The sequence below is a fragment of the Sinohyriopsis cumingii genome, chromosome 19 (assembly GCF_028554795.1).
Source record: "Sinohyriopsis cumingii isolate HCF-2022 chromosome 19, ASM2855479v2, whole genome shotgun sequence".
Lineage (NCBI taxonomy): Eukaryota > Metazoa > Mollusca > Bivalvia > Unionida > Unionidae > Sinohyriopsis > Sinohyriopsis cumingii.
Window position 1 is genome coordinate 25,464,876 of NC_142979.1, and position 26,958 is coordinate 25,491,833.

At 35.0% G+C, this 26,958-nt stretch overlaps 1 protein-coding gene across 14 annotated transcripts in view; it reads right to left on the bottom strand.

Moving 5' to 3' along the window:
- LOC149775311 (serine/threonine-protein kinase TAO1-like) overlaps positions 1–26,958 on the bottom strand; it is a 91,415-nt gene that overhangs the window by 53,291 nt on the left and 11,166 nt on the right. For all 14 annotated transcript variants that reach the window (XM_089943761.1, XM_089943760.1, XM_089943762.1 and 11 more), the window contains exons 3-10: positions 24,505–24,576; positions 17,757–17,858; positions 15,496–15,541; positions 13,340–13,489; positions 11,099–11,251; positions 8,346–8,521; positions 3,487–3,678; positions 324–485 (exon numbers count right to left, since the gene is read on the bottom strand). In XM_089943761.1, the coding sequence (XP_089799887.1) occupies positions 324–485; positions 3,487–3,678; positions 8,346–8,521; positions 11,099–11,251; positions 13,340–13,489; positions 15,496–15,541; positions 17,757–17,858; positions 24,505–24,576 (1,053 nt within the window). The remainder of the gene's footprint in view (positions 1–323; positions 486–3,486; positions 3,679–8,345; positions 8,522–11,098; positions 11,252–13,339; positions 13,490–15,495; positions 15,542–17,756; positions 17,859–24,504; positions 24,577–26,958) is intronic.

Here is a 26,958-nt window from a genome sequence, read left to right on the forward strand (position 1 = left end):
AGTGATACTGGTCAGTAAATCTATATATATATATATATCATGAGTAACTATGGTGACAGTCTCTGGAAAAGCTGGTGACCACCTCTTTTTCTGCCTCCTACGGACAGGTCATACCAATGCTATGAGTGGGGCCAGACTTATGATTCAAATCTACAACCCAAATCTGACTGGATGAATTCTAAGTTTGACTAATTTCAACCAACCAAATTTCTGAAGGTAAAATTTGTGTATATGTGTGTGAAATAATGTCCATCTGTGTTGACTGTTCTGTCTTTTTGTGTCCATCTCTCTGTGTGCATATTGGAAGGTGAAATGATACTTACACTTCGATCCCTTGAGAAGCTTATAGCTCCCTCCTCACTTGGCAGCCCTGGCAGACTATTTAGACTACTACCACGACTACTGGTACTGACACAGCTACTGCTCTGGATGCTGTGCTGACTAGCAATGCTATTCGACTTGCTACTGTCCATGTGCTCATCATCCTTCAATTAAAAACAAAAAATTTCTTACATACCCATTTTATTCGTACATTATTGATATGGATCTTCAATCCGTATTTCTGTATTGCACACTGCGACTGGAAGAGTTTTCACTGACATCTGTACATCAGTATGTTTGGATAAACAAAACTAAACTTTCATAAATCTCAACCTATTTTGAATTCCATTCACTCTGTATAATGTTAAGTATTTGGAAGGTGGAAAAGAGGGTATGTAATAATGCAAAACCATATTCATAATTGCTCAGATTAAGGAAAAGAACTCTTTTATATCATATATGAATGTGCATCAGCCTGAAAACCTCATTTTAACCCTACACCAAATCAAACTTGTTCTTTCTGTCAACTCAGAATAAAATATGCATGTAGTTTTGTGCATATAAAATATCAAATGCACAACGTATTCTATCAACTAGTATGTAACAAATTTTTAGTAAAATTTTGTACAGGTAATGAAATAATAAGTCAAAATTATTCTGCATTGTTGTTCTCCTAATGTACATGTGCAAACTCGGCATGTACATACCCCAACGAAGCAATCTAACTTTTAGAATAAATGTGTTTATAAGGTGATGCTGGTTGTTGCTCTTTCTTCCTTTTTTTTTTAAAAACCAACCGAAAGGTTCAGACGACTGAGAATGAATTCAAATTTATTATATGCTCATTTTTTGCTCCATTACCATTACATTGTCAGACTTGTGTAGTATTTCTCTATATCACACTGCTACATAATGCATGACGTGTTGAAAAATAATATTGTGTGTTAGGAACTACTTTTGATTGTAAACAAATAACATATGCTTTATGCAGCAGATGCCAGAGCTGTTTGATTTATTAGATTGGTCTGTGGATGAAGGATGTTTGGTCCATTTGAAAGTACAGATGATAAAGTTGACAATATGAATGAGTTCACTGAATCACAAAAGAAACTTTCAACCAAGCAAACAACTGAACGTGATATCCACAATGTCAACAACAAATGTTAGTCATGCAATGAAACTACCATTCTGATCATTTAAATACATACTAAGAATCGTTCAGAATATGAACAGTACTCACTTGGGTTTATAAAAATAGCATACAAAGGCATACTAAGGCCAAGTGCTATCCCATCTCTGTTGGAGACATCCCATTTTATAAATTAGTCTAAGCATTAAATTAAAAAATAATGTAAATGAAGAAAGCGGGTTATTGCACACCATCTAAGCTGAATGTGACATACCTATTACAATTGCATTCAAATTCTATACAGCATGTATGATCCTGGTCCAATGCAATATAGCCACAAACAATGTGAAATTGGCAAACTGGTATTTGCACAATGATAGTACATATGCAGAAGTTGCATGATAAATAGTTTGATTTTGACAAATAGATTGTATAGGTATCCATCCAAATGTTTAAAAGAAACAACATAACTATGCAAACATCTAAGCCCCCACAATGAAGCCAAGAAAGTTCAAAGAGTCTCAAAATTTAACTGAACTTGTAAAATTCATTTAAATTACACCTTGAAATCATGCATATAAAATGGCCTACTAAAGTGGATCTGTCCCAATACAAAAAGGAGAGAAAAAGAAACACAAAGACCATGTGGGCCTGAAATTACTCACCTGGCTGACACATGCCAAAAATAGCCAAATGCAAGAGCAGTTGGCCAAGAAATTTAGGTCTGAAGGATGCTTTATGCGATATATTTTTCCAATGCTGTTCATTATATGTTATGAGAACAAATGTTTTAACAACTCTATTTCTTTGTTATCCTCATCCATACTTGAAAGCAAATTGGCATCATTTGTTCTAAACTTAAATGATGCTTTCTATGTTGGTTTAATTCTGTTTGGCAATTTTACAATTTCTTGTCTTTTTGTTTCAATAAAGTTGCTTAAATACTTTTCTACTATTGGCATAATTTATACAAAAATTGAATAGCCTTCATGCCAAAATCCTAAGTCCAATTTGGTAAACATTATGATGAGTGATTTTTGAAAAGAAGTCTTTAAATTATTTTTTTCTGATTTTAGTAACAGTAGCCTTATCTGATGATAGATCAGCATTATCAGTATAAACCTGATGGCCCTTCATCCCTGGATACTTTCCATCAAATCTGTATAAACCTGATGGCCCTTCATCCCTGGATACTATCAAATTTGTATAAACCTGATAGCCCTTCATCCCTGGATACTTTCTATCAAATTTGTATAAACCTGATGGCCCTTCATCCCTGGATACTGTCTATCAAATCTGTATAAACCTGATGGCCCTTCATCCCTGGATACTTTCTATCAAATCTGTATAAACCTGATGGCCCTTCATCCCTGGATACTGTCTATCAAATCTGTATAAACCTGATGGCCCTTCATCCCTGGATACTGTCTATCAAATCTGTATAAACCTGATGGCCCTTCATCCCTGGATACTGTCTATCAAATCTGTATAAACCTGATGGCCCTTCATCCCTGGATACTGTCTATCAAATCTGTATAAACCTGATGGCCCTTCATCCCTGGATACTTTCTATCAAATTTGTATAAACCTGATGGCCCTTCATCCCTGGATACTTTCTATCAAATCTGTTTAAATTCTGTGGAGTTGTTATACAGATGTCATTTAAAACGTTTTCAAGTTTTAATAACAGCAGCTATATTTTATGGTAGATTGACATAATTTTTATAAATACGAAGCCTTCATCTTAAGTTTTCTTTCATATTTGGTCCAATTCTGTTAAGTAGTCAGGTGAGATAAAGAGACAAATTATTTCACTGTTCTTCAGTGTCTCACTTTCCACCCTATTCCAAATGTCTCCCAATTTTGCCAATTTTTTTTTTTTTAATAAAGTTTTAAAGACAGAACTGAAATGTTGATTATGCCCATGTTTCCACCAATATGTAATGTTTATGTTCTGCTATGCTGTCTAGATGAGACAATATAAGTTAAACTAATGTCTTGTCATGCTGCCTAGGCAAAAAATAAATGACCCGTACCTGTGATGAATCATCAGCTATCACATCTTCTGAAGGTCCATAGAGCCGAGCCTCTTCCTCTTGTGTGTCAACCATTAGTATTTTTTTCATGCGACGGTACTGCAGATTGTCCAGCTCTCTTACAGCATCTTTTGTACGCTGGATTAAATCTGTTATCACATTAGGAGACCTTGGCCGCACCAAAAATATATGCTGGAAAGCAGAACACAATAAATGGATTATACATGTATGTTGGTCTTGTGGGAATACAGAAGAGTTTTCATGGAACATGCATGCCCCAATATGGTACCTGAAATGATCGATATGCAAACCTTAAATTATATGTAATGAAAAGGTGGACACAAAAGTATAAGAATGGACATGGGCAAAACATGTCCCTAGTGTCTTCTTATATCAGAAGGTGAATACCCTAATTCTACCGTCATATTTATGCCTGCGAGCAATTCTGTCAGAACTTAAGTGCCAACTGTGTTTTGATCTGCAACTTGTGAAATTATTTGTTATATTGTTGCACTCAATTAAAAGCAGACCTGCTTTTTATTATCATGTTATGTCTTTTGTATAAAATCAAATAAAGGAGCTGGAATAAAAGAAAAGTTACAAGAAATGCAAATCCTACCTGCATAAGAATTGGTGATCCTGTCCTCCTTTTAACTGACCAATCAAAAACTGTTACAAATATGATGTAAGTAATATAATTAAACTACCTTAGGTTAGCCTACTCTTCCACATATGTGATTAAAGACTGCGAAAACAACCAAACGAAATTAATTTATGGTGATTAAAAACCTGTTTTGCTGATACAATTCATTATGGAAAAGTGAGTTCCAAAGTGTGTAGTGAACTTAAAATTTCTGAACTGGCACTCAGAGATTTCCTCAAACATGACAAGTTTCACTGTTACTTGCAATGAAATCAAGGCATCAATAGTTTACCATTAGAACAATAAATAAAAGAATCAATTTCAATGTTGGCAGTGCTTTCACAAAATAAACGTCTCTGGTGTTTGAAAATAAGGAATCTTGTTGTGAACAGCAGCAAAAAGCTGTGGCACAATCCAAAATGTTCTCATGTACACATGATGATTGTTAAACATCTAAGAGTGATGTTGCTAATGGTATTTCAGAGGTTGCAAAATAGAGGTAATTTGCACAGAAATGGGGACAGCTCTTTACTGATAATTAATCCCAATGTGATTATAAAATGAGTATTCAGCCATTAAAAAGTCTGCAATGTCCACAGGGATGGCATACCCTTCTTCAATTTTTTTTGAGGTTCCACAGTAACTTGTGCCCTCACGTATAGTGCAGTCTATGTTTTTAGGATCACGATGTGCACGAGTTATTTAGAGACATACATACATACATTCATACATACATAAGTGACAGGATATAAACAATAAAAAGAACATTCTTTTCTATGATATGAAAGTACAGGTAATATAATGTGTTGATTAAAACCACAGATTTATGCTGTTTTTTAATTATATTTTTTTAAATCACTGTTTCTAATACCTTCTTCAGAAAACATTATCATTGCCTGCTCTTAAAAGCCAGATTTTACTGGGTGAAAGTCAGTCTTCAAGTAACCTTTGAATGCCAGAATAGTTCATGCATCAATAATCACTTGATGAGCTACCACAGCTGTGGCCTCATTCTACAAACATACAGCATTTAGTACACTCATCTAATTTTGACACTCATTCACACATACAATACTGAGTTCACCTGTAGACAGTTAGCATATCACAATATACAGTCATTTACATGGAAAGTTAACCACTGAATAAACATCATTTATTCCGACTTCCAACTATACTGATCAGCGAGGATGTTCCGAGTCAACTAAGACATATATAGCACAGAATCTATGAAGCTACTTAACCCATGTTAGTACAGCAAAAAATGTGGGTAACAATGACCTCCTTTGGTTTTTAAGGTGAAGTAATAATAGAGAGGTATCCAATTATAAAGCTTGATGATTGGAACATAAACAGCACCCAATTAATAAACTTTAAATACAAAACTTCCACAAAATTTTTAAATTATGTAACATATATCATGTTTACCTCTTTTTGCAATATAAGGGTGCATACTTGCTAAGATGCATCCCCTCACCAAGACTCATGATTCTAGGTAGGATGGTATGCATATAGCATGCACAAAACTTGGTCATGAATAAATGCAAGAATGTAACCAAAATCAAGGAAATATTAAAAAAGGTTATGGTTAGCTTCTTTTGCTGCAAGGGTGTGGTACTAATAATATGTACATTATTATAATCAATTTCATTATTCTTATCATGAACTGTGCCTGAGAAATAAACAGCAAACCAAAATCAGTGAAGCATAAAATACAGGCCATAATGATCTACTTCTGCAATGTGGGAATAGTGCTTTATCTAGATGCATCTCCTCAAACAGTGCAATATTTCTAGATAGGATGGCATGTATGTAGCATCAAAACAGTCTTTGTGTTGTTTTGTGTTGTGGGGGTAAACTGGTTTTAGTCATGTAATACTTACCTGCTGGTATTGCACAGCTTACCTATTCCAGGACATAAAGATCACCCACATACCACGTGCAGGGGAGGGGCCTGACATTAAAACAGAGCACTGCTGAATACGTAACATAAATTGCCTAAAGAAACTAACAAGACAGTAAATCAATGAATGAAGGAATGAGGGTAGAATAATGGAAACCCATCTTAAAAAGCCCGAAGCATATTTAGACAAGAGCTGAAGGCAATAATTCTAGGGTTATATGCATAGAATGCAAAGCATATGGTATCTAAAAAAAGGTGAGGACTACGTATGGTACATGCACCAATTACTTGGTTAGCAGACTGAATCTGTATTTTGTTCAGGATTCTTTCTAGGATTCTCTATGGAGGGTCAACTATGGGAGGCTGCAATCTTATTATACTGACAAGAGTAATTCTGATCCAGAATAGAAAAGCAATGTAATACTAACACGTTACATATTACTGACATTAAAACACGTGATTACTGATTACAAGTAACACAAAATCGTAACATGTCAGGAAAATGTGAAATGTGTGTCAAAACGACCTTTTGTACATGGGTGTGGTTCTAAGTACACAATAATCTTTATCAATTATTCAAGAATAAATAGTGAAAACACAAACTTTACCAAAGTCAGTAAAGAATGAAATATGGATCAGAGTGACTTCTTATACGATCCCTGAGTAAGTTCCCAACAAGATGCATCATGTCACAAAGTTTCATGATTCTTGGTATAACAGTATGTACACTTGGTGCAAAAAATCTATTTGGTCATGAAATAAATGTAAAATTTGTCACAAGCCAGAAAGAAAACTTCAAAATGCAGTTTAAGCAGATTTGGGTAACTGTGGCCACCATTTATGATGGAGGTGTCTTAATTCATCAAGATGCATCCTCTCTAAGACACATTTGTCTTGGAGGATTGGGGTGACACTATGTTGCACAAGATCCGATGGAAAAACATAACTCCAGATGCTACTATTCTTCATCCTTTATGCTACTGTAAACAGACTGCTCCAAATAATCTTCACAATTCTATTTCAAGTTTTTCTTTCTTTACATGTCAATACAGAATTTATATTATCTCAAGAAAATTTATATCAGTATCGGAAACATTATTTGTGAAATTATTATGGTGATTTCTCTGGACAAGCACTTCTAATATTGCTGTACATTACCATCAGTCAACGATATTCAAGGAGATAACTACTAACAAGCCTAATCAGTTTTCTAAATTTTAGTTACCCCCATTTATAAATAAAACCTATCCTAAAAGACCTGAAGGTCTGTACTGTGTTACTAATTTTAGTAAAACCAGACAGATTTGTTATTGTTCATAGTACTACATACTATATTTGGTTGAAGAGAATTGATAATAGGCCAAATACATCCAACCCATAAACAAGAGTCCCTCGAATGGTCTGACACTGTACTAAGAGAAAAGAATTTCCAGGAATTCAAGATCTTTACTTCCAATGAACTCTTGTGTTGAAATCATCTCTGATATTCATCAATTATAACTAGCTTTTCAAATTAGCTGCTGTGGTATACCTATCAGATGTCAGTTAAGCACCATGTTTAATTATGACAAAGCAGACATCATTTGAAGTCCTCTGGTAAAAATCCTAGGTCATAATGACCTCAAGGGAATAGAGACAATATTGGATGTCAGATTGGCACTATTTTCATTTAGACCCAATCAGGCATCACAAGTCTTTTAGTATAAAACATCATTTTGATATGACCTTCCATTCAGAAGAAGCAATGACAAGATTTTCAAGATGACTGCTGGGGTTACCACACTGGATATCAGATTGCACTATTTTCATTCAGGACTAACTAGATATCATACAAAGTCTTTTAGTAAAAAACCCATGCGGATATCGCCATCTAGGAGAAGTAATGATAAGATCTTCAAGATGGCCACTGCAGCAGCCATATTGGATGTCTAGCACCATTTTTATTTAGGACCAACAAGGCCATGTGATGAATGTATGTGTGTGTGTGTGTGTGTGTGTGTGTGTGTGTGTAAAGTTTCAAGGCAATCCTTTATGCAGTTTGGAGGAGTAGTGATAACAAATTTGTACCAATGGACTGACCTATGACAGACAAAGGACACCAAAACCATCTCATATGCTCTTCTGGTCCATGACCAGTTGAACTAATGAGTGCACTATGAATCAGAGCTATTTGCTTGGGGTTTCTCATTACAACATACCCAAGTTATTACAGCACCCATCCTTATTGATATACCTTAGAATAAGATTGCTCACTTACAACATGTATGGCCCCAATAACCAATGTATAGTAAAGGACTGCACTGCAACAGTAACTACCTGTAATAACTGTTGAGCTGTCGGCCTTTCTGTTGGATTTTTTGCCAAACAGGAGGCAACAAAGTTCCGGAAATCATCTGACCACTCTCCACCAGCAAGAGATGGGGAATCATTCTGGGCTATGTGGTATAAAGCACTCATTGCATTCATATTGAAAAGAGGTGGCTTCCTCTCCGCTGAAATTACAAAATAAAAAGAAGATTCAAAAAAGTAAAACTTAAGATTTTAACGATCTCATCATTTCTCAAAGTTGTAAAGCAGCTTGATTATTTAAATATCAAACAAAAGTCAGATCAACTTGTGTTCAGAAGTTATGCTATACCATTACCATCTGTCAAAGAATTAATTAACACTAGGTAATTAATTAGGTAACACTGGGGACTGAGCCACTTGATTTTCCAGTGCATTCAATACTGCCTCTCTGAATCAATTCATTAAACAAAAATAAACAAATATACATCTCAGTTTAAAAAAATACCCAGACATTTTTTTCTTAAACATTTCAAACATCAATCTGGTGGCAAAAATAATCATCAGTAAAACCTCTTAAGAGTGAAAGATCAGTAAAGCTAATACCCTTTGAAATGGATCTTGTTTCTGCACCCCCCTCATTTTTGTTCCTTCTTTAAGAAGTTTAATATGACCCCAAGGGATTTTGGTCCTGAGGGTTTGAATGTACAATCTTTAAGCATACCAGTGAGTTCAGTCAAGACAACTAAACTCAGACTGTCCTCATATTTTTCTTTCTGCAACAAGACTAAGTCTGACTAGCATGACTAGAAATAATTTTAAAACAAATATATGAAATTCAATCTGAATGGTTATGTCAAGTGTAAAAGCTTAGAATTAAAAATAAAACATAATTACCCAAACAGTGTGTGTGTGTGATTTAGATTTTTAACGTAGCTTTAATAATTTTTCAGTCATTATCACAACGATGTCTGCAATGTGGCAGATTATAGTGATGTCTTGCACCCAGTCCGAGTTTCCTCTGACCCTTGTCACCCCATTTGTGATATTTGGACATTTATGTTGGGGTGTAGGGTCAGAGTTCATTCCCTATCAAAAAGTTGAAATTTGCCGACACCATTTGGTGTTGGCATGGAGTAGCCGCTTACTAGCTGGCCCAGCAAACTTGAACGACCTTTCATCAAGATAAACCTGCATGAAATCAATAGGAATATTTCTCAAAAATCATGAGCATAGCATTTATCACGTCTTTAATCCACTGAAAGACAAGATAAAAGTATGTCGCTGCTAAAATTTGACATGCATTTGGCTATTTGCATTCCAAGTAACATGACTATACAAATCTTGCAACCTACATGTCAATGACATAAGAGGTCATATAGTCACGTGATTGTGACAATAAACAAATTTCCAAAGTTGTTGTACATAGAATTTGGACCTATTATATAGAAGTCACTTCATGTTTATAAATAAATATAATGCACATTTAATTCTCAACATATTTATTCAGATAACAACGACCAGAAACCTGCCAGTATCGCAGCAGGGTGGAGAAAACCATTCTCAAGAAGCACCAAGCACATGTCAGCGTTGTTTTTGTTGGTGTCACGTGACTACCACATTGACATGTGCTCTCTGAGTAGTGAATCTTGTTTTCTTCAAATTGCTGCAACATTTACAGATTTTCGGTCGTTTTTTCATATTAAATATTCTGAGACATTTATGTTTTTCATTTTTCTATAAAAATTATGTGACTTTCATTATATGTTCAACTTGTTTCCCTACAGCAACACTAGAAATGGTTTATTGTTGATATCATGTGATATCATGTGACTGCATGATCCCTGATGTCATTGAAATGTAGGTTGCGAGAGTTGTGTAGTCATGTGACTAGGAATACAAATGGCCAGATCCAGGTCAAATTTCAATAACGATGTACTTTCGTCCAGATTAAATACATAAGAATACTATGATCGCAATTTTTGAGAAAACAAATCACGCAGGTATATCTCGATGAAAGCTTGTTCAAGTTTGCTGAGCCATCTAGTAGGCAGCTACTCCATGCCAACACCAAACGGTGTCACCGAATTCTAACTTCACAATAGGGAATGGACTCTGACCCTACACCCCAAATATCAAAAATGGGAGTGGCAAGAGTCAGAGGAAACTTGGACTTGCACTGAGGCATCATGCTGCAGACATAGGCATCATGTCCCACCCAGTCACAATATCCTGACACCAGGCCGATCAGTCTTAACACTAACCTCTTAATGCTGAGTGCCAAGCGAGGCAACTGCAAGTACCATTTGTTTTATAAGTCTTTGGTATGACTCAGTCAGGGTTTGAAACCACAACTTCCTGTATCTGAGGTGGATGCTCTAACAACTTAATCCACTGAAGCAGTCCTGCCCAATCAGTAATGAAACAAGGATATGTCCTTAGAGCTTTTTTAAAAAAAACATGTAAACAGCAATATTTAGTCACATATTCTCTTGTTCAACAGGACAACAGGTTTGGTTTGGTATTTTACAGCACATCAACACTAGCAGCCATTTAGTGCCAAGGCAATTGGAATAAAATAACTTGCCCATGAACATACTGCAATAGCCAACACAGCTGATCCAATGGTAAGATACAAGCTGGCACCCTTTCAGACACAAGGATTACACGGTAATACCGAGGAATTACAGCTCCTCAACAGGATGAAGGAGCAATATAAACTGTTTAAACCGTGCTGCTCCAATTGTTTTATCAACAAGGTATAGTCTGCTGACATTACTTACCCAGTTCTATACAGGTGATACCAAGGGACCAAACATCAGCCTTGCCATCATATTGCCCCTCATCCATAGCAAGTATTACCTCTGGAGCCATCCAATATGGTGTCCCCACAAAGGAGTTGGCTGGACAAACCATAGAGGCTGACCCAAAGTCAGCTGTAAGCAAAAAATCCACAACATTAGATAAACGACTAAGACCTATATTAAGTAGTGCATCATAAAAATTGATCTTTTACATCATCCTAATTTTCTGAAATTCTCTTGCCAAGGTAAAATAATGATTAATAACTATAATATATACAAGTTGAGACCAGTAGCAGACATCCAATAATTTAACACAAAATGCTTTACAAAGTTCAATGTAGAGAATCAGCAAGTCAGTGTTAGACAACAACTGAACCCAGCTCTAGTTAAAGAACCATTTTATTTTACAACCACGGTTTTGAATCAACAGCAGCATATCTGGAATAGAAAACAATATTCAGACTAGTAAAGTGGAAATACAAGAGTTACTTAAGTTGAAAATTTGGTCACAGAGACCAACTTATGGCATGGCTCAGTTGTAATCTCACTGAGATGCATCCCCTTTGCAAGTTTCAAGAGCATAGGTGAATTAGGATCCAAAATATTAAAGGAAAAACAGCAACTAAAAATATAAACATCATTCAAGCATGAAAATCATCCCTCATGTGTGAATATATCATCACACTGACCAAGCATTTTTATATGTTTGAGTTGCTTGCATTAAGATGCATCCATATACCAATTTCAATCAGTGTAGGTGAAACCGGCTTCAAGATAATGAAGGTGTAATCAACAAATTGCTGAAAATTCAAAAGTAACTCAAGCATTAAAACTACTACCTTCTTTAAACTGCAAACAAAATAATTTTCAAGAGAATTGGTGAAATAGGGTGAGAGGTATTGTGGGTTTTCAAGAGAATTGGTGAAATAGGGTGAGAGGTATTGTGGGTTTAACAAACATAGCTGAAAATACAAAAGTGGCATAAGCATGAAAATTGTGGCAAAGCCCACTTTTGGTCCAAATCATTGACAAAGTAATGAATGAACAGCAGAAAATACAATTTGGCTTTAACACCACTTTTAACACATTATTGGCTATATCATGCCAAGGAAACTGGAACTAAGTGTCTTTCCCAAGGAAATACCAAGGTAGTCTGTCTGAGCTGGTCTGGGCAGGTATCCAACTCACATTCCTTGTATTACTAGTCTGATGCTACTCCAATTGAGGAAAAGTCACTCAAATGTGAAATTCGGTCACAATGACTCGGTTTTGGTTAGATCGTTACTTTGCTAGGAATTTATTGATATACCAATCGTAAAGAATGTATGTAAAATATAATCAAAGATACTTATGGTGTAACTAACAAATCCTGCACATTTTAAAAGTCATTTGATTGTGAAAACTGTGTCAAACCGACTAGTTTTTATAGGGTCAAGTTACTTTTATGAGTTAAGGTGAAATGTGGCCCAAGATATTGATGTAAAAAAAATAAAAAATAAAAAAAAAAAATGAAAATACACATGGCACTCAAGCATGCAATTAAGTCACAGAGACCTAAGAGTCCAGTTTTGGCATGGTTGAGTTACTTTTCCTATCATGTATCCAGAGACCAATTTTCAGAAGTGAAGATGAAATAGGGTCTGAGATAATGAGGGGATAATAAAAAGTAAGAAGGTCATGAAGGAATGAATTAACAAAGTTGGCAAGGGAATATTAAGTATACCTCAATACTGTTAACTCATTTTTATGGCCATCAATTTGTGTGACTTAGACTATTCAATTATATGGCTTTGTTTGGGCAAAGGTTCTCGCAGAGATCAAAAAATATTATTTCAAACATTCCTGTACATCCTGAACTCAACCCACTAGCAAAGTTTATACTTATCAATTGCACCATCTTAAATATGAACTGTGCTTATGGCACAAGCAATATGACAACTTGGCCTAAATGTTCAATTAAACTGTTTTGCACAATTTCAAAACCTTTCAACATTTCTTTATGCTTTTTTTTAGTCAGTTTCTTTGTGCAAAAACTGCAAATATATGGATTATCTACTGCTCTGGGACCTGTTTGGAATAACCCTAAATCAACCAAAACTGCAACCTTAAGAAATGAATATTTATTCACAGTTCCCTAGAAGAATGCAACAATATTTGACGATAAATATCAAAACAACAATGTTACCCACAGAAACAATGATATCTCTGTGGGTTGTGTACCTAATTTTACTGTTCCAATTTCTGTAAGGAGTATATTGCCGGCCTTGATGTCCCTGTGTATTTTGTTCTGATTGTGTAAGTAGACTAGTCCTTCCAGAGTATCTTGACAGATGGCCTCAATTTCCACTTCTTTCAATGGCTTTTTGTGGACTACAAAAATTTAAACAAAGCCTACATTATTAAAATCTGATTTATTCCAATTTCAGTACATCCCAACCTACCATGTGTACTTGCTTATAAGAATCTAAATGCTAACTCCACAAACCCAGATCTGTCATCATCACATAATGCACCAGCAGATCTGGGTCTGTACAGTTTGTTAGGAGTAATTAGCAGAACAACGAAAACCATGATCTGCAGGCACATTATGATAAAGTAGATAGGATCTATATTGTTTGCATCTGGATTCGACTTGTGATTACATATGGTTCACTGTGTACACCATTTAGAAAATATATGTAAAGAGAAAATGAATATTTTCTTTTCATACATTAATACCAGATACATATCAGTGTATGTGAGTGTACAAAATAACAGTATTCATGTAAACACAGCACCGTCCTGCAACCTTTGAACTTAGCAACATACAGTGTGCTCAGTCATTCATTTAAAAAAAAGAAATCTCTTTCTGGTCCACTTCAAATAGAAATTTAAAGTCATACTGTGAATGACTGCCTTGGAACAATTTGTCCAGTTCGTTTGGAATGGAAAGATTATATTTTTCTGTTGATCCAACTAAATTCTACTATGTAGTTGTCATGTTCTGGAGTTATTAGCTGGGTTGATTTGAAACAATGTACATGTGGCTGGAGGGAATGGCTTTGGAACAAGCTGTATGTGTGTTTCTGTTCTACCATTGATAATTTGGGAATCATAAGGCAGAAATATTTTTTTTTAAAAAAAACACAATTAAATATTGTTTGTTAGGAAATATCAAATACGTTACATCCTGATGTGTAGTAAATTCTCTTCTTGAATGTGATTCTGTTGGAAATGTAGTTTAGATTTGCAGAACAATTTCGCTATGGATCAATTATGGGGAACCCTTTAATTCTGATTACATTTAGAGGAAATTCAAGATGCTGAAAGGTAAGAACATTTGTTGCTATTGTTATTACCAGCTACAATGACTTTCTGGTGCCCTGTCACTTGAATATTATTTCTTGGTGTGACCCTAAACCAATAAATCTGGCCCTATAGTGATTTTTAATAACAAATGAATATAACAACTGCTATAGATACTGATTTATCTGTCAAGAAGGACCCCAGCCACATGAATTTCATGCTTAGACTGACTTGAAGAATGGGTTGTCTCTAAGAGAGCTGGGATGTGCTTGGTCTTGGAATGCTCTCAATGCTAACTTTTTAACAGACTATGGACAGCATGGTTTAAAGTTTGAACCATTCAATTTCCGAATCATTATGGAATTTCTGCTAAATATCTGTTTAAACAGGTATTTTCAATACTGTAGATCTTGCATTTGTTGCCATAAAGTCATCAATGGACACTGCATCACATACAGTTGTTTGCTTCTTTGAGAGTTTCTTGAATTACTCAAAAGAACTCTTCCACATCATCAACTTTATCATCTTTACTTTAAAATGGGTCACCATCTTGCTTAGTTCATCCAAAGACAAATCTAATAAATCAAATGCTATGGTATCATTTACATGAGCATACATTGTTTTCTTACCAAAATAGTAGTTCCTAACATATACTATTTTTTTTTCATGTCTTGCAGTATGAAGAAATACTGCACGATTCTGACATTGTAAAGTTAACAGAAAAGAACATATAATAATTACTATTCTCCTACCTGATATGATCAGAAAGAATTGATAAGGGTAAAATCTAATCTAGCCAATGCAAGGCAATAGTCTTGATTATTACTACAGCAGAACTCAAAGTATGGGTAAAACAGTATAGACACCCAAGAGATTACTTCCTAATTTTAAACAGTTTTAGAGTTTGAACATATATATAAGATTTTAAGATAGTTTCAGCCTTCAGGTGATCAATGCATGTTTAACATGTTTTGATTCAAAGTAAATTTTGCAAGTGCAAAGCTGCCTTTACCACCTCAACAATGCTTAAAGACATAAAATCACATAAAACAAAAAATATAAAGCCGAATGTATTTGATGTCTATTATTACCTTCCAGAATATCTGAAGCAGATCCCAGACAATATTCCATGACAAGCTACAAAATAAAGTAAGACATAATTTTATTTAATAATATTAACATGCATCAAGATCTCTGTATTCCTCGCAATTTTTCCAATTTAACTTGAGAGCCATATTTTCTTTTTCTCCAATATGCACACTTACCACAAGACTGCAAGAGTGTAAAATGCACTGCATAGTACATTATTCAGCATTCGGACAAAGTTTAATGGGGGGGGGGGGGGTCAAATCAAGACCAAGGGATAATTTTCTAGTTAAAAACAATAATCTGCAACTTTGCTTCAGCTATTTATGTCCTGTTCCTAATGACACTAAATGAACAGTACTCAACAGAGACTTTTAAGTACAGACTGTATATGTTTTCAAAGTTGTTGCATTTTCATTATGGTTATATTAGAAGAGATTGTTTTACCCTCATTTAAACTTACTACAAGTATTAGACAATTTCAAAATGAATATCTTTTTTATCATTATAGCTTCAATAAAGATCAACTGTCTTGCGCAAATGCATATCAATTACCTGAAAATATATATGAAGTAGTTTTATGCTTGACTGTTTTGTATTTTACACATATCTGCCAAGATTAATGAACAAATATGTACTTCCTTACAAGGCCGCAATGTTTATACTTTATATGGAATCAGTCAAATAGCACAAAGACACAGTAATATGAACATGCTAAAGTCTTATGCATATATAAATCATAATCAAATGCAAGACAAGATGGCACTTGACTACTTTTAGTTAAACCTTTGTATGCCATTTAAACACAATAAAAATGATATTAAAAAATAGAACATGTTAATTGTACTTCACAAAAAGTTTTCTTTCAAAAGTAACTATTCAACTGAAACATGAACAATAATAATAATGATAATATCAATTATTATTAACTGAACACTATACTGTTATAAAGCTTCCCTTCAAAATGCTAAAACCATGCTGAAGGTGCCATCTGGAGAGGAAAATTTTATCATGGCATGATTTTTACAGATTCTGTTGGAAAGACTAATAGTGTCATGATCACATCATAAAAGTTGTCCCTACATGGTGACACTATACTTGGAGGTATCACATTTCAACATCAATCTGCAATGCAATATCTCAAAAGTTATGATAATCAGGGACCTGTTTGTTTAAAATGAAATAAGCACACCAAAGAAAGTGGGAATCACTATATAAATGCTTGTAAATAAAGGTTAAGACAGAGGTAAAAAGAAAGAAAGATCCCAAATGGAAACTTTCCAGTGCAGCAATATTTGTGGTTAACATAACAATGGAACAAGCTCATTTTTATGGTCAAAATATGGCAAATTCAAGTGCCAATCTTATACAAGTTTGCATCCAAATTAGTTTGGATTGGAGTCCACAGAATGACATCTATTCAGCTAATCATGTCAGATTTATAATAAATGTGCCCAGAGGTAGCTAAGAATCAAATTCATCCAGGAGAGTGACACTCAAGTTACAAAATAGGTAGTGATTAAATCTGTTAGGCTTGAGATAAAACCCATGACTTTTCATCCTACCCATCTCCAAACTCCAATGATTGCACACATGATATTAACTCATTGTCACTTGTCCTCAAATCACACCAAATCTGTCATTTTTTTTGTTGCTAAGATAGAGAAGTTCAGATTACAAACATAACAAGCTGACATAAATATTTACGTGACGAATCAGAATATATTGATTTCAATGTAAATATAATGATAAAGCCTGAAAGGTGACAACAGGCTAAAACCAACAGAACTCCAGATCTGCTCATAAACTCGTACTTATGTTGCTCTAGATTAAACTCAAACGACCTTTATACAAGCTTATGTACCAAGTTCAATCAAACCCTGCTCATATACAAAACACTTTTGCTGTAGTTTGCTGATGGACACAGGAAGCAAAATCAGCCCTGTACAATGTCATAAGTTTATATGGCTAAAAGCTGTCACTGCAACTGACATTCCAAATTAAAATTCCTTATAAGGAAACCAGTGTATCCCCTATGGGTGCAAGACTGAGAGTCAAAAATTTTACTGGTGTCAAAACTGGGGATCAGACTGAGTAAAAAACAAACTTTGGTATCAAAACTGGGGTGTCAAATAAAAAATTTGGGGGTCTCTGAAAAGAAAATGAGAGTAAAGGGAAACTCTATATCAGGTAGATAGAAACAAATGTACAAACCCTTCATGATATTTCAAATGGTAAATAACATCCTAAATGGAAGATAGCTTACCCATGCTGTATGTTCTCTGAGGTAGCACCCTTTATACTCTATGGTGTTTTTGTGTTTGACTTGACGGAGGAACGTCACCTCCTTAATGATGTCCTGCCATTTCTAAAATTGTAAAATAATTAGTCATAAATACAACAAGGCTAGAACCTGCATGTTAAGCCCATGTTCACAGTATCGTTGAAAAACTTAAAACCGTAAGAAACTTTTGGTACTGAAAGTGTCTGCAGTATCTCACTTTCCACAAATTTGGGCTTGACAAAAACTATGTCTCAAATAGTGCAAACTTTCATTAGCTTCGAAACTAAGTGTGCAAGATACCAACCAACACAAAACACTCAGTGAAACTATATGCATGCAGCACTTTAAACCACTATCACAACTTCATCACTAAAATACATGTATGCAGCACTACAGCAACTGATGACAATTCCAATTTTGACTGGTTAGGGAAAATGGTCTAAAAATTTGATTGGGTTTTTTGTTGTTTCCTCTTTTATTTACTGTAAAATTTGACTACCTACATGAAACTTTATCGCCTGTTCACTTGCTCTGAATGAATTATTTACTGTCTTGGCTGGGTGGTCTAGATCATTGGTCCTGTTGTATCAATAAATACCTGCAACCAATGTCAAATTGTTTTCTGATGGGTAACAAAAAAAAGACTCCATGAAATCTGAAAGTGATTGCAACAATGGGTCTGCACAATGCACTTCATGATTCTTCTAATGTCAACATGGAACATGACTGCAGACAGAATCAGAAAGAAAAATTTCGATATAAATTTTTATGACTTTTTCTTCCAGTGACAATCTACAGTACAACCTGCATTAATAGACTACTGCTTTGAAAGATCACCTGTTTTGAGAGACCACATTCTCCATACACTTACTAATTATACAGTGTTATGATCGATCATGAGAGACCATTATTTTTTGGCAGAAGGGATGGTCTTTCAAGACAGGTTCTACTGTGTTAAATGATTAAAAAAAGACAAGGATGCCAAGACCAGTTCAAAAGTGAAAGCTTCTCAAAATTTTCCAGAAAGATTCCAAATTCATTTTAATAATTTAAGCATTAATCTTGATTATATTATATCATCTGTAAATAAGAATATGGAACATAGGATTGCTGCATGTCAAAACTGAAAGGATTACCCTGTTCTTAATGGTTGAAAACATGTACAGCTATTACTTGGCTCACTAGATTGAATCTTATATGCTGTAATCATAGAAGGATATCAAATTGTACAAGGTGAAACGAGTGGAAAAGATAGTCCCCCAAGGTTCAAGGAAAAGACCTCTCACCCGACCACAACAGAGAGTCTCATTTAACTCATTATCCCCGAATGCTGCCCTTTTTGTGCCACTCTTGTTCCTGGGTCTGTGGCATCAGCATTATTTATGACAGACTAAATCATATAGTTTTAAAGAATAAAGGAAAGATGGAGCTTGCAATGATGCCAAGTATTGTAAACATTCTACTAGCATTAAAAAAGCAGAAAAACTGGAACATTTTTAAAGGCAAAAAATATTAAGCCCTGGAACCAGAGATAGTTACTTTATTATAGACTTTAATAAGATTCAAAGCAGACTGGTCCAAACAGCACAGACAGACAAACCTATGCAAAAGGCAGCATGAATTTAAGATGTACAAAAAAATGGGGCATGGAGATAAAAAATCATGGATGCAATAGGCAATAAAACTGTCCCAAAACAATAATAATAAAAAACAATAAAAGGTCCATTTTCACCCATATGCCTGGGTCAGATGTGCTTGGATTCAATTAGAAGCAGCAAGAAAACTTTATTTTTTTACCCCAATTTCTGCTGAAGATGAAAAATAATATCCCATTTACAATGAGCTAACAAAACCACAAAGGAACAGGAAAAAGGCATTTAAAAAAAAAATCCATGATGCACGGAGTTGTCATAACCATTTCACTAGTTATGCATCATAATAAACATGACTGGATATTAGAAAAAGGACATATGTATGACCTCAGTGTGACTATGGTGGTACTGAAATACTCTTTTTGTTCATGCATACAATTTGGGAGGCAAATGAGGAACTAGCTTAGTTCTAAAGTGTGTGTGTGTGTGTGTGTGTTTTATTTTAAACATGCTTGAACAATTTTTCAGTCACATCGCTACAATGTCTGCTGTGTGACAATGTATAGTGATATCTAGCACTCACGCATCATGTACCACCCAGTCACATTATCCTTACACCAGGCTGACCTCTCCTAACACCAACCTCTTAATGCTGAGTGCAAGCAAGGCAGCTGCTAGTACCATTTTTTTGTATGACCCCGCCGAGGTTCAAACACACGACATCCCACATCTGAAGTGGAAACTCTAACCACTAGGCCACCCGAGCAGTCTAAATTCTGATTGATAGGGCAACAATATACTGGCCCAATTGACTTTTAAATTTCTTTTTCACTTCAAGTCTGCCCATTTATATTTCATACTTTGCCCTGTTAGTACTTTAAGTATATTTCTGGGTAGAGCACCTGGCAATGAATCCTGAACATCTTGTCTGGCTGCACTTGGTATGAAATTATCCCAAATATTTAAAGTCCAAACAACACATGTACTATGGGTGGTAGACAGAAACACAAAACATCCATTAGCTCAAGTATTATCTGTAATAAGTATCCACTTCAGCCAAGTCCATGAATGAATTAGTTACCTAAGGAGGCTACAAGCAAGAAGATGAAAATACCTGGCACAATTAATATTGTGAAAGATACATCTATGGACATATTTCTATTAAATACGATATTTTAAAAATAAACCATTAACTTTTCATTAAACAGACTCAACATTTCAATCACTATTCTCATTGCTACACATCAGCAGATAAAAATTTATTTCTTATATGTGAAGCCCATTTGTCCTAAATGTATATGTTTATAAATGTGCAAAAAAGAACTATACATGTACAAGTGGTTATATTCCTTCAAATTGTGCAGTAAATGCTGTTGTGTGTTTGATGCCATTTTTCAGTATATGATAGGTTATACATGTCAACCAGTATATCTGATGGAGGAAAAAACCAGGAAACCCCAGCAAAAAACAATGGACCCACTGGAAGCTACTGGAAAGCTTTGTCACATACCCACACTGGCTGAGCCTGAGTCCCAAACTCACTCAGAGAGAGGTGAGATGACAGTGACTGGTAAAAGTGTGCACTTCTGACCACTCAACTTTACCTGAGGCATCTAAGTGCTCATCATTACGGATCACTGCCATCTCACCTCTGTCTACGTGGATTCGAGTCTCAGATTCGGCTAATGTGTTTAGTGAGAAAACTTGCCAGTAGCTTCTCGTGGGTTGGTGGTTCTTTCAGGGATTTTCCTGGGTTATTCCTACACCATTTATACTAGCCGCCATGTATAGCCCATCTTGAGCTGAAAAATGGCGTTAAATCCTACAACAACTTCTACTATCTGGTACCCCCAAATGCTGTGCAAAGTAAGGGACCAAGAAGATAATGACAAAAAAAGTTATGTTTGTAATATTTGCATTTAAATTTTTGTCTGTGCTGTCCACCTATAGTTATTAATAATGATCTTGCTGTTCGGATTTTGTTTGGTGCCAGCAACTGGATAAGTCTAATACATTTCCCAAATGTCTGAGTAGGATTTGACCAGGTTGGACAATTTCAGACCTGCCAACCTTAACAAGACTGTCTCAGTATGGCAATTTTTTTTTCTTCTGTAAGTTTGACCAGTTTTCAGTAAGGTGTAATAAAACATCATGTACTGATATTGTCAAGTTGGAAAATGTGTATTTCAAAAGTTAAGTATTCCAAACTGATGTATTGATGGTAAACATTATGATCATCTGAAAAGTTTGAAAAGTACACATACACATTAATTACCTCTAGTCAAGCTGCACAAACTTCAGTTCAAAACCCTATGTGTCTCAAGAGGTTGTTGCTACCTCTTAATTCTTGGAATTTTTTCTTCATTTCACATGACCCACTCGTATCTTTCTGCACATGACATACTCAAATTGACATGTGATTAGAGCTTAAATGGGTGCCCAACCGTTGACAATAAACTGGGTAAAACACATGTGCCATCGGATACACATTTACAGTAAGTTTTCTACTAGTGCATGTGGCCCTATAAGCCCTTGTCTTGTAAAGGCAGTGTTCACTTTGTTTATAATAACAATCTTTCTTATATAGCCGCTAATTTAATATATTTACTTGTTTTCAGTGCTAAGTGGAGTTCTACCTCTTCCAGTAAATATCTGACCATAATCTCTTATCTTATTTTCCCCATGTGACAACCCTTTGCTTGAGCTGCAAGTAATAAAGAGGGTGGTTAATTGATCTTGCTGCACAACTTAAAAGTGCTCAGTTGCAACCATTAATAGATACAATCAATGTGTTACTTGCAGAGCCCAAGCTCAGTCTCAACATAAGCACCCACATATAACAGCAAGGCTAAGGAAAGATTATCAGACAATAGTTACGATGACTAGACCAAGATGATTACTAGACAAAAATCGAGGAATTTGTAACTTTATCAGACAGTGGGGATGAATTCTTGAACATAGTGACATTTATAGGACCTGTGAATCAAGCACACTCAATAATACAAGTATTTTTACAGTTTTGCTGTTAATTTTCCTGTCCTCCTATTTATATACTGATCCAGTTATTTTTCCAAAATGCAAAACTGATTCACTGATGACAAGTCACACCTTCAGATGGATATGATTTGCAAAACACCCCCCCCCACTTGTATACCCTGACAAAATACACTTTTGCATAACATCCATGCCAGTGTCAATCTACAACAAAGCAGTTCAGGTTTGTACACATTTAATACAATTTCCCATTAATTGGGTATCCTGGTATCCAATCATTAAGATCAATGGGTACCAGATAGAATTTTTCTAAAATTTTCATAGCCCTACATGCAATGTTCAATAAACAAATTGTGTCCGTTCCTGCTTTGTTCTGAACAAATCTGAATATTCCAATTTATTCTTCTGTACTGATTATTACAACTTTTGTATGAGGCTTATTTTTTTGCTGTCCTCATTAACATGTATCAGTAGCTGGATGCCATTTTCAAAACTTTTATAATCAACAGTTTGATCATGCAGATGCTTTAGATGGAAATATATGTAAATATGTACTGTTTAAAGCACCTTGGTATTACTGTAAAGTTAGTCTCGTTCTCGAATTCCACTAGAGCTAGCATGAAACCCTGATCCAAATCAAACACGGAGGAGCCAATTATCCAGATTCTACCACAATCATATTTCTGTAGTTTTTCCTTTAACTCCTTATTTGTAAGACCATATTTTAATGGTCATTTTCATAAGACTTATGGCAAAGTCATAAGGGTTGGCAGATCTGCAATTTGTTCCACCTAATTTTTGGCAAAGAAACTGATAAAAATCATTATTTTTTTGATTTATGTAATATCTTCTTGTACTTTTATAACAGTGGCAATTTCATCCAATAGTAAGAAAGTCATGTCCATAGCTTTGATAATTGATTTAATTGATGTATGTCCCTGTTGTCTGTGAAACTCAACCAATCAATGCAGGTTTTTCTCACACTCTAGGCTAATCGTATGTAGGGAAAATACAGTGTGACTGGCTTACTAGAAAGGTGTTTTATACACAGAAGTATGGCTGTGCCAATGTTATTTAGAAGTTGAAAATGCCCCCAACAAAACATTTAAAATTAAATGAATTTCTTGCGAACTCTTCTGACCTCGATCTGCGATTCTTGATTGTGATAAAGAACAAACTACCAGCAAACCAAAATCAGTCTACCTGGCTAAGGATTTATATCTAAGGTTATCACACAAGGAACAGAAACAACGCATACGTATGGATGCATGGAATTTATTTCATTGTTAGCAATGCCAAGAGTATTGTTACTTTAAAAGTTTGCTTGATGTAAGTTACCAAATATCAACACACAAGAAAAATTATTACACCCCGCAACACAACCTATGTCATGGGAAGTGATGCATTCCAGTAATTTTAAGTCATGATGCATTTTCACTTTGAATATTTTGCTTTAAATTCTGTCTTAATCAAACCTTTCTGGTAAAGGATAGTGTGTATCAAAGGCAACAGATTATCAACTAATCAGTTACTTTCTTTGGGTATTGTATGACATGTAATTTCTTCAAACACCTCAACCGAACATTATGTCAACGATACAAGCAAGATACTACAATGTGTAAAAGCCTGAAAATATTATGTTCCGAGTTAAGCAGTAGGGTTAAAACCTTACTAATACACGACTTCAAGAAATATATAATAAGAGCCAGGGTTTGTAACCTGAGACATTGCAGAACCACACCTAGCCCTCAATTTCTGAATTGTATTTGCATCTACAGTGCCACTTTTTAGGAATCTGTGTTATTTTAATGAGGATATCCAGGAGCTATCACCCATCTACGTAAATTAAATTGACGAAATGTTGAGCTATCGAATCTTAAAATTTTCAGATTTTTCATCATGTCAGACAATGTTAAACAAGCCAAGGTAACTTGTATTTTCAAGACTGTGCAATGTTCTTGATGCACTGTCACACGAATTTATCCACAGAAATTCCCTTTCATTTTATCAACTTTCAAAATTACTGATAAATAATTACTGATCAACTGCTGATATTTTAATTTTGCCACTGTGAAGTGAGTAAAGAGTCTGTGATATTATAACTAGAAAAACGTGTCTTCTGTTAAATACAACACTTAACATACCTCTGCTGATTGCTTGCCATTGTAGGACATCTTTTTTATAGCAACAATCTCTTTGGTAACCACATTGCGAGCCTGAAATACAAATGCAGTTCTTTAATATCACTTTGATATGACAGTTAAACCTCATTATAATTCCTCAAGAGCATGTAATTTTGATTTCTGCTCATGACAAAATGAAATAAGTTTTAAAACTAAAGTATATTTTTCTAATAATACTTACCCAATAATACTAACATAGTGACTAACCTTCACTACCTACAAAAAATACAGCCCTCTATAAAAGATATCTAAATTTCATAAAAATGAAGGGAGTAGGATGCTTACCAATTTAAGCGTAGGCAAAAGCCATAACAGTATGCTCGCATTTGCAGGGATGAGTAGGAGAGATTTACAGTAATGCTATCAAGTAAATATTCAGTCTTACTTTATAAAAATAATTCTTTCTCCACTTAATACATTACCCAATCACATTAAAACTAGAAGAATAGGTAAAAGGAGGAGAAAATGCATGAGCATTCAAACTTTACACATGTCATTGGGAGTATGATTAATGCTCTACTCATAGAACTAACTTCTACTGTGATTGCAGTGCAACCAAAGATTATGCATTTAACCTGTGGAAAGGAGAACACTATGGGGTCCCCCACCTGACTATTACCTTATCTGCACAAGTTTCCTGTGCAAATCTAAATCCAATGAAAGCCAGGAATTAAGATGCACTGTCATGAATTGGGTGTGGTAACTGCCTGATAAGTTACTAGTGACCAGTCAAGATTTTGCTCTCATTTGTGTAGCAACATGCCATAAATAGAAACTGGAAAACAAACCATTCAGCTAACTCTGGGCTTACCCAATTCATTCTTTCAACCACTCAAACAAGGTAGAGTGATTACAGAAAATTCACTTCTCCCACCTGCATTTTCAATTATCCCAAAGGTTCTGATTTCTTGCCATCATTAAGAACATAATGACAATATATATGCGACTTAGATGGCCACCTGAAATTCTATACCAATAATGACTCGAACACAGATAATTTAATACGGCAGAGGGCACATCATGCATTTAATCAAAGACTGAATTTAAACACCAAGCTTGCATCATCAGAATTCATTCAAAGTTAATGGATTGGGGGTATTTATCCTAAGAACAATTTATGTTCTAACATAGAAAACAACAGCAACCATTGCTGGAACGTGTTTTTCCTGATAAGAAAAGGTAAGCAATAAAACAGTCACAGGCAAAATAGTAATTACATTTAAATACTGATGCTGTGATTTCATGGTAAGTAACAGTGAACAGTGCTCAAAGAAAATGTTTTTAGACACAGGTCCCAGGCCAGTGACTTAAATAAACTCTCAAGCCCTGACTGAAACTCCAAAAGACTGGACTCCTAATTTCCACATGTCCAAAATTTCCCTTTTTTTAAAAAAATATTGTCAGGGTTGAAAGGGGTTTGAAGGTAATTAGGAAACTGAAGTGTCATTAGGGTTCCTCACTATATTCACTAGGGACTGGATGGCCCTTGTGTTCAAACTTCTCTGCTGGATTCTCTTAGTGAATCCTGGTCATAAATGAGTTCATGTATGTCAATGTGTTGTTTGCAGTATTTGCAAAGAATGCAGAGCCCAACCACCTTATCTTTTTTCTTCTTATTTTTGCTGACGTGCTTCACAAAGTAAAATTCCACCAACCAAGAGTTGTGAAATTTATTTTTGATGGGCTTAGCTAATTGCCTTCTAAATTGGCTTAAAAAATTAATTATAACTGAATACTATTTCAGCAAAAGAAATGATCATGCTTTGCATTCTATATATGCAGCAATATCTGACTTCAAAGAAATGTTGCCACTGTTCACAAACTTGTCAAAAATATAATCCACTGCAGATTTCAAATACATCTCACTAGCTACTGTCAGTCAATTAATATGTGAAATGGTGTTTTATACCTGATCTCCTTGCCTTTAATTGCCGCTATTTAAACTGTGCAAAGAATATTATTACTTCAGTTCCAATCATGACTGTTTACCGTGTATATATGCTACATGTAACGGGTATACACACAAAGTGGGGGGGGGGGTGTTGTTGAAGATTACTGAAAATTGTGATTTTTGGAAACAAAATTGTGTCTGGGGTTTGATAGGTACGAAATCATATTTTGAGCATGACATGCCATGCTTCAATTTGGTTAAAATCAGATCTCAATTTCATGTAGGACACTGGTGATCCGATTTAGATTGTGTCATGTTATGGCAATATGTCAACATCAAAAAATACATTTACACATTTCATCAGCACAATCAAAGTTTCCTCAGGCAAATTCATTTCTTTTTCAACAAGCCCAGCATACACCTCACTTAGAATACAGGTAGGGCCTGATCTAAAATTAGAGGTGCCCGAGCATTGGGCTATTTGATTTTTGAGCAATGGCAAAATTTCTGCTCCTCCTTGAGTA